We start from the raw sequence: 9,772 nt of genomic DNA on the forward strand, positions 1-9,772 counted from the left end.
CGACCGACACCAAGATAGGAGGCATCGATCGACACTCATCTCTGCCGACTCAAGACCCAAGTTTTGGAAAATTTACAAATCTGCCCCAAAGTTTTCCATATTTGCAACATAAGTCCCTGACGTGTTTTAGGACATATAAATAGTGTTTTTAGGTTTTCCAAACCCTTAAGTTTTATTCTATCAAGTTTTATTTTTCCTGCAACCCTGTGAGATTTTGAGAGCTTTGGAGAGAGAGAGAGATCTGCTTTGAGAGAAGAATTCTTAAACTCCTTCCTTACTCTTTTAATTTCAATTGCTTATTATTCAGAATCATGTCTTGTTCTTCTTTGATTATGTCTGAGTAGTTTGCTTGTTAGGTTTAGGGTTTTTCACAGGGATTTTATGAATTATTAGATCTGATTATTTAGGATTCTTTATCTTGCTAGATCTTCATCTTAGGTTGTTCTTCATATTAATCCTTGATTGGCCATCTAGAATTAATACCTTAGGAAAATAAATTGATATGAGAATATAATTGATTTTCCTGATAAAACCTTTTGATGAGCAAAATTATTTCTTGCAAAGAGATTTGATTTAATAATTTTGTGAACAATCTAAACCTGATTTTATTGCTGATTTTTAACCTAGAATTTTACAAAGAGATTTGGATTTTCTGGTTTTAAATTTAGATATTATTTGCAGTGAGAACTGATTTAATTTACAAAAGTGTTTAGAGTTCTAGATCTGTTCTTAATTGTTTGAATCCTAATTTATTGATTGATTTAATATTTCATAATTTCCTGAGAAATTCCCTAGGCCTAGCTTTTTGATCTCCTGAATTTACAATAGTCTTTAATATTAATATTTTGCATTGCTTTTATTTTAATTCAAATTAATCTGTTTAGCATAATTGAAAAACTCTATAATTTATTGTGTAGTCTTGAGTCTCTGTGGAATTCGACCCCTAAGTACTGCATTGATCTCTTAATTTGAGAGAGTAGCTCTAGGGTAAATTTGAGCACATCACTAGGTCGTCCCTCTCTGTCCACAATTCGACTTATCTATTGAATCAGTGAGGGGTTATTCAAAACTTTGTACAAAGTCTAGAACTGGAGATTGGTACAGTCACTTAACTCAAACTGTGGTGCAATCACTAAACTCGAACTGGGACGAGCTTGAGAGGTACTTTCTTGACGACTGTAAGGGTACCAACTTCTTCTTTATCGATATCTTCATGTGTCATACCATTAGGTGCTCTCCAATCGAAGTAGTAAAGTAATTTAAAGAGTCCTAATTCCAACGTAGCTATCCCCATTGCTATACCGGGACATATTATTCGACCATACCCAAATGGTAAGAGCTCAAAAGGTCTTCCTTTATAATCCACAGGGCTATCGATAAACCTCTCCGGGTTAAACTCTTTCGGGTTTGTCCAGTATTTTGGATGTCTTCCTATCGCCCAAGTGTTCACCAAGATATGTATCTTTGGAGGAATATCATAGCCTTTGACCTTGATGTGAGCCATTGTTTCCCTTGGGAGCAGAAGAGGAGCTGCTGGGTGTAATCTTAATGTTTCCTTGATAACCATGTTTAAGAAGGGAACTTTGTCGAGATCTTCTTCGGTGATTCTCTCCTTATTGTTGCCAAGACGGTCTCAGATCTCGCCTTGAACTTTCTTCATCACTTCCGGGGTTATAATGAGTTCTTCCTTTGCCCATATAATGGTAGTAGCTCATGTTCATCCCCTCCTAGAAACAAATTCTAGCAAAAAAAAAAAAGTGTAAATATGCAGATTCAGTTTTAATGCAACTATGTGGAAAAGAATCTTGTTTTTTTTTTTCTTACTGTTAGTAATTCCTTGATGTGATCTATGATGAGCTTCAAGGAATCATCTTTTTTTTTTTTACACATCACATCCAACATAACATCGACGATATCTCTGTGATCTTTTGATAATTTTCTAGGATGTAAATGACCATCGATCACACCTTGAAACAGAGTATCGAGCTTGACGAAAACATTTTTTGAGCCTCTTGTGTTGCCCGGAAATACAGTCAACGAGCCATCCAAGTCCGGCAATAGGAAAGAAATCAGAGCAAGTGAAACTACCATGGGCTCTCTCGGCTTCAGACACAAGCTCTTCGATGTTGTCTTTGTCGATAAACTCACACTCGTGGAACCTTTTTCCAAAAGCAACACTAAACATGATACTCGCGGTTAGCCATAAAGGGTTTTGCTCAAATCGACAGTTTCTTGACAAGAAAGTTACATTCTTCCTCTCTGATATACCTGGAAGACTGAACTTTCTTAAAACAGAAAAGCTCACACACCAGAACTCACCTTACGGTGTAAAAGCGACATCTTTGGGGTGTGTGCTGATGCAGGAGGGGAAGGTCATTGCCCATGCTTCACGGCAGTTGCGGAAGTATGAGGGCAACTACCCTACTCATGACTTGGAGATGGCAGCTGTGGTTTTTGCTTTGAAGATTTGGAGATCTTATCTTTATGGTGGAAAGGTACATATGTACACAAATCATTAGAGTCTGAAGTATATCTTCACTCAGTCTGAGCTGAACTTGAGGCAGACGCGGTGGATGGAGTTGGTGGCAGATTATGATCTGGATATAGCTTACCATCCCGGTAAAGCTAACTTGGAGGCAAATGTTCTGAGCAGGAAACGGACAAGCATAGGCCTGCTGCAACAGTTTTTGAAAATTTGGATGAGAGTCCTCTTAAGGTTGCAGCAGGCCTAAGCTTATTGGTTCGAGGTTAACCTCTCAGGGTTTTAAAGATGTCGCTTTTACACCTTAAGGTGACAAGTGGAAGGAGCGGCGCAAGTTTTTGCTGTGTGAGCTTTATTGTTTTAAAAAAATTCAGTCTTCCGGGTATATCAGAGAGGAAGAATGTAACTTTCTTGTCAAGAAACTGTCGATTTGAGCGAAACCCTTTTCTGACTAACCGCGAGTATCATGTTTAGAGATGCTTTTGGAAAAAGGTTCCATGAGTGTGAGTTTATCGACAAAGACAAGGTCAAAGAGCTTGTGTCTGAAGCCGAGAGCGCTCAAGGTAGTTTCACTTGCTCTGAGTTCTTTCCTATTGTCGGACTTGGATGGCTCGTTGACTGTATTTCTAGGAAACATATGAGGCTCAAAGATGTTTTCTTTAAGCTCGATACTATGTTTCAAGGTGTGATCGATTATTATTTACATCCTGGAAAAATATCAAAAGATCACAGAGATATCGTCGATGTTATGTTGGACGTGATACGTAAACAAGACAAAGATGATTCCTTGAAGCTCATGATAGATCACATCAAGGCATTACTAACAGTAAGAAAAAAACAAGATTTGTTTCCACACATTTGCATTTAAACTGAATCTGCATATTTACAATTATTTTTTTCTGTTTGCTAGAATTTGTTTCTAGGAGGAGTAGAATAGGAGCTATTACCATGATAGGGGCAAAGACAAAACTCGTTATAACCCTGAAAGTGATGAAGAAAGTTCAAGGCGAGATCCAAGATCGTCTTGGCAACAATAAGGAGAGAATCACCGAAGAAGATCTCGACAAAGTTCCCTTCTTGAACATGGTGATCAACGAAACATTAAGATTAGACGCAGCTGCTCCTCTTCTGCTCCCAAGGGAAACAATGGCTCACATCAAGGTCCAAGGCTATGATATTCCTCCAAAGACACAGATCTTGGTAAACACTTGGGCGATAGGAAGACATCCAAAATACTGGACAAACCCGGAAGAGTTTAACCCCGAGAGGTTTATGGATAGCCCTGTGGATTATAAAGGATGACATTTTGAGCTCTTACCATTTGGGTATGGTCGAAGGATATGTCTCGGTATAGCAATGGGGGTAGCTACTGTGGAATTAGGACTCTTTAAATTACTTTACTACTTCGATTGGAGAGCACCTAATGGTATGACACATGAAGATATCGATAAAGAAGAAGCTGCTACCCTTACAGTCGTCAAGAAAATATTTTTATAATTTGACTGTTGATATTTGTTTGTTGTTTTCTCCATTTTTTCATAATTTGATTACTCTCATTTACTCTCATTTATTCTCCCCTTCCGAGACATATTTTCATTAAAAAAACTTAGAAAGAGGGGTCTGTGATCCGATCCAACTCTCTCCAAATATTCTGCTTGGACTCTCGGAAACACCTGAAACCATGCTGCATTCCCTAAAGCTCTACCCACATCTTGTTACATTCTCCAGCCCATGAGAACTTGTTTCCAAAACATGAGAACTTGTTTAGAACTTGTTTCTAAACAAAAATCACTGATCATGTTCCTAAATGGAAATAATTTTGACTCTGCCCGTATGTGTTCCTGTAATTTTAACACATTCCAACTACCCTCTAAGGTAATAAGAGACGACACCATAAGCATTAGATCAATTGTCATTTCCTTGTTGAAAGGTCGCCTACGGGCCTCATCAAATATCCATTTATCTAACCATACACTGGTATCCTTGCCATCACCAACAGATTTCAGAACACCACGTTCCTAGAGTTCGAATAAAATGCTACTTTTGTTGTGTAATGAATTAGCTCATGGTATCTTTATCTGACATATACAATAGATCGATCGAGGAACATGATAATATATATTTCTATGTATAAATTCTATCCTGCAATTGAGACGCATGTTTTTTTTTCACTAAAAACCAATGTACCAAGAAATATTGTAGGTATGCATGCTTAACTTTAAAATGGTATAATTTAGAGATAAAATATATAATTCCAATGAGTAATCGAGATTCTGTTGTTTACAATTTACATCATCCTCAGCACAACAATTACCTACAAGCCACTGTTAAAATACCCATCCGGTTGATCTGTCAAAATTTTCTCTTTATAAAACGTTTTTCTCTAGAATTTCTTTCATTCGTGTCAATGGACAAAATTGTTGTCAAAGTTAGTTTTCATGTCTCTTTGCAACCTTTCTTTTGTAGACAAAAGCAAGAGACTCCATGAAGAGAAACAAATGGCTTTCAGATCTATTAAGGATTAGTTTTCGATTTGTATAAAGGGTAACTAAACTGGTTCGATATACTGCCAGTGATGGGCACAAACCGACCATGAAGTAACACCCTCCTAACAATATAGCCGATCTATCATCTGTGATGTAATAACAATATAAGCTTTTAGCAAATGAAAAACGAAAAAACGCAATAAAAGCATATACATAGGATAATATTGACGAAATAGGGGTAATTTAGACAGAAAATTGACAAAATCGAAAGGGAAAAAAGAATATTTCTTGCTTAAAGAGAGTCAACTTACGTTATATATTTCAAACATAAACAAGTTAGTACACTCATAATTCACATTAATAGTGACTGAGATTGGCTATGATATTCAATATTTTGTATACCAAACAAGAATATGATGAGATCGGTTCAATAGTCTGAGAAGTTAAACATCAAAAGAAACATAAGCAGTATAATACTTGATGGGTCATGGCATCAGTTGAATGGTATGATTTGATAGTCTTCGATGAAAATTAAAATCTTCATCGAACACTATATATATATATATATATATATATATATATGAAAATAGTATAGAACTGCGTCATGGTTGAAATAAAATCTACTATTTATATTAAATAAGTAAAGTAAGCAATTATGATTAGTCTTTTCTTTAATTTTAGTCTTACGTTACATATTTAAACATTTAGGACTCTTTCATACGTTAAAATTTATTGGTAGGTAAATGAAGTAAAAAAAATCGTATGTGGTAATTGTAACTCCAACCGGAAAATAAGAGAATAGTAACTAAGGATATATTGAAGAAGATACTATTGGAGTTACAATATATATAAGAAAATAGTATAGAACTGTGTCAGGGTTGAAATAAAATCTACTATTTATATTAAGTAAGTAAGGTAAACAATTATGATTAGTCTTTTCTTTAATTTTAGTCTTACGTTACATATTTAAACATTTATGACTCTTTCATACGTTAAAATTTATTGATAGGTAAATGAAGTAAAAAAATCGTATATGGTAATTGTAACTCCAACCGGAAAATAAGAGAATAGTAACTAAAGACATATTGAAGAAAATACTACTGAAGTTACAAATTTATGAAAAAAAATTAGGAAATTTAAATTTGACAGAAATTAGAGATATATTTAAGTTGTCAAAAATCCTAAAGATAGAATAGAAAATATTGAAGTTGTAATTTGTTAGGATTTTGAAGTATAGTATGCTTTTTGGAATTAAGTATTAGATTGAAATAATTTGTTTTTAACGCTTTTCCAATAAATCAATGAAATGAAGTAAGAGTACAACAGAGGAACCAAAAAAATAAGTACAGCAACCAAAATGTAAAAATTAGCCAAATAAAAGCAATCACAACTAACGGTGATACTCATCCTCGCCGTTCATTCTCGATTCGATCATGGAGCCACACCGGACCTCCGAGAGGAAGATAGGAAGGTAACCGCCCCTCCTTTGCAACACTAGAGGCAATAGCCCTAGCCAAATCATTGGGTGGCATGGGAGAAATTGTGTCAACCAAAACAACGAGGGGCACTTGGCTTCTGAGATATTGGTCGCTTCAATCAAGCTATACTGGCAAAACAAGTATGGCGTTTGATTGATTCCTCCAATTCATTACTAGCCAAAGTTTATAAATCAAAATACTTTCCAGCCACGAGTTTCTTTGATGCAAAAGTTGGATATCGACCTTCATATGCTTGGCGTAGCATTTTATTTGGTCGCGAACTCTTGGAACGTGGTGTTCTGAAATCTGTTGGTGATGGCAAGGATACCAGTGTATGGTTAGATAAATGGATATTTGACTTGGCGACCTTTCAACAAGGAAATGACAATTGATCTCATGCTTATGGTGTCGTCTCTTATTACCTTAGAGGGTAGTTGGAATGTGTTAAAATTACAGGAACACATACGGGCAGAGTCAAAATTATTTCCATTTAGGAACATGATCATTGATTGTTGTTTACGGGAGGTTCCAAGTTTTGGAAACAAGTTCTCATGGGCTGGAGAACGTAACAAGATGTGGGTAGAGCTTTAGGGAATGCAGCATGGTTTCATGTGTTTCCGAGAGTCCAAGCAGAATATTTGGAGAGAGTTGGATCGGATCACAGGCCCCTCTTTTTAAGATTTGTTAATGAAAACATGTCTTGGAAGGGGAGAATAAATGAGCGTAAATGAGAGTAATCAAATTATGAAAAAATGGAGAAAACAACAAACAAATATCAACAGTCAAATTATAAAAAATTATGGAAAATATATTTTATATGTAAATTTGTTTGTAATATGTTCAATGATAAAAACTTTTAATATATATTTTAAAAAAACAAAGTTGAAGTAATCAAATAAAAGATGACAAGTGTCATCAAAAGAGGATGCCAAATGTCGAAATGTTAGCAAAAGTTAAAAAAAAAACTTCTGATATTCCCTCTGTTTTAAAATATAGGATGTTTTAACTAAAACACGCAAATTAAGAAGTCTTTACTTTTAACAAAATCAACTAATCAGAAACAATACTGCATAATATAAAATACTAAACTAATTTAAAATTTGCATAGGAACTTGAAAACATTCTATATTATAAAACAAAAAACTTCTCTAAAACATCTTATATTTTGAAATGGAGAGAGTATTATATAAGATACTCAGATAAACCTGCGCTACTCTGCGGGATGTAATTAATACGAAAGAGTCATGTTAAACCCATGTTTCTTTAGAGTGATCAACTTCAGCTTTACGAAAAGGATAATAAATATTCGCTAGAACATTAACTAAATCATTTGCAGAAGAAGCAAAATTTCGAGAAACAACTGCATAACATTCCTTCTAGAAAATTTTTTAAGCTATGATATTCTTCATTCACCAAGTCCCCTTGTCTCGAATGAATTTCTCCTAATCAAGAACCCACATTTGCACAAAGTCTCAATGCTCATGAGAAGTTACTTAAGAATATCAATGCCACTAAGCACATTTCAAAATATGTTTTGCTTTGTTCAGCATGTAAAAAGCTGCGTGTGACTCTTTTTCAAAATCATTTCTTTCATTCTACACTAATGAGAATGAAAGAAAACCATCAACCAACAATCTTTCTTAAAAGAGATATTGAATAAAAAAAAATCTTTCTTAGAAATTGTACGTTTCCATGAGGAAGAACATGTATAGAACCTGGAGAACAAAGTAGCATCACTGGAGGAATGATGGTGACGACCAAATTCAGGGAGAATCCCCCGAGCTCCAGCCTCTGCTTCGTGTGGTATATCTATTCAGAAACTTCTTTCTTTTGTTCTGCTTTCCATGATTAAAAGAGAACAAACCCATTAGCTCACATTTATAATATCCTATTCAAACTGACCCATATAGTTTAAAATCTTCACAAATCAGCGATACTTTTAAAAAAATCAAGACACAAGAAGGGACAACACATTGGAAATCTCAAATCATGTTTTAAAAATTTACATGCAAGCAAGAAAGATTGATCCAAGGAAGAAATCAAAACCTTAAATCAACCAAAAAAATGGTCAATACTTAATATAGAGAAGGGAAGTGTAACAGAGGTTAAATATGTAATTAGGAATGTATAAAACCCTTATGTACATCACTATATATATTGTAATATCTCCTATCAATAGAATCATCCATTTCCTTACATGGTATCAGAGCAGTAAAATCCTAGACCTAAATTTTTTTTTTCTCTCTACTCTCTTCCTCTTGCCGCTTTTCTTCTTCTTCGTGTTCTTCTTTGTTTCTCCTTCTCACCATGGCTGAAAGTACCTCTGCTACTATCACCACTGCTTCTGCGGGTCAACTTCACCATGTTAACATGGCGAACGTTACCAAACTCACTGCATCAAACTTCATGATGTGGAGTCGCCAGATCCGTGTCTTGCTCGCCGGATATGGTCTTGCCGGTTACCTTGATGGAACGACCGTGGCTCCTACTCCCACTGTTCTTTGTGAAGGTCACACCATTCCTAATCCTGAGTATGTTCTTTGGCAACGACAGGATCAACTCATTGTTGCGAGTCTCCTTGGTACAATCTCGGTTGAGATTCAGCCCATCCGCTCTAAGGCGTCAACCACCACACAGATCTGGGTTCTTCTTACCTCTACCTATGCGAAACCTACATGGAGACACATTAAACAACTCCGGGAACAGATCAAGCAATGGCGTAAAGGTACTCGATCTGTTGATGAGTATGTTCAAGGTCTTGTCTCTCGTTTTGATCAGCTCGCTACGTTAGGCAAACCATACGAGCATGAGGAACAAATTGAATACTTACTTGCTGGTCTCCCAGAGGACTATAAGCCCATCGTTGATCAAATAGAGGGACGTGACTCTCCACCCACAATGCCGGCGCTCCATGAGAAGCTCATTAATTTTGAACTGAAGCTTCAGTCTCAAGCATCTACTATATCCGTTGCTCCCGTTACTGCTAATGTTGCTTTCAACAAGTCTTATGGCCACTCCAACAATAACAACAACTACCAGTCCCGCAATCCACGTAACTCCTCTCGTGGCTCTTCCTCCTCTTCGTCCCGTGGTGGTCACGGCAAAGGATATTAGGGGCGGTGTCAGTTGTGTGGCGTTTTTGGTCATAGCGCTCGCCGGTGTTCTCAGCTGTCCACGTCTGCTCGTGGTTTTCAGCCTTCGGGTGGTAACTACTCTTCCTCTCCTGGTTCTTACTGTAACGCCCCCGAACCGTACTATGACCACCAAGGCCATCGGACGGCACCGAGACGCTACTTGGAAAACATTCACTGACGATCTGGCCGGGT

General features: G+C 36.4%; 3 protein-coding genes across 3 annotated transcripts; 2 read left to right on the forward strand and 1 right to left on the reverse strand.

The window, feature by feature from the left end:
* Nucleotides 1,133-1,504, reverse strand: LOC104714992 (cytochrome P450 71B17-like). Its single transcript, XM_010432451.1, has one exon. It carries the CDS (start codon nucleotides 1,502-1,504, stop codon nucleotides 1,133-1,135), a length of 372 nt encoding a protein of 123 aa, XP_010430753.1.
* On the forward strand, nucleotides 2,949-3,784 carry LOC104714993 (cytochrome P450 71B17-like). Its single transcript, XM_010432452.1, has 2 exons — nucleotides 2,949-3,246; nucleotides 3,393-3,784. Exons 1-2 carry the CDS (start codon nucleotides 2,949-2,951, stop codon nucleotides 3,782-3,784), a joined length of 690 nt encoding a protein of 229 aa, XP_010430754.1.
* LOC104714994 lies at nucleotides 8,754-9,560 on the forward strand. Its single transcript, XM_010432453.1, has one exon. It carries the CDS (start codon nucleotides 8,754-8,756, stop codon nucleotides 9,558-9,560), a length of 807 nt encoding a protein of 268 aa, XP_010430755.1.

The sequence above is a fragment of the Camelina sativa genome, chromosome 9 (assembly GCF_000633955.1).
Source record: "Camelina sativa cultivar DH55 chromosome 9, Cs, whole genome shotgun sequence".
NCBI lineage: Eukaryota > Viridiplantae > Streptophyta > Magnoliopsida > Brassicales > Brassicaceae > Camelina > Camelina sativa.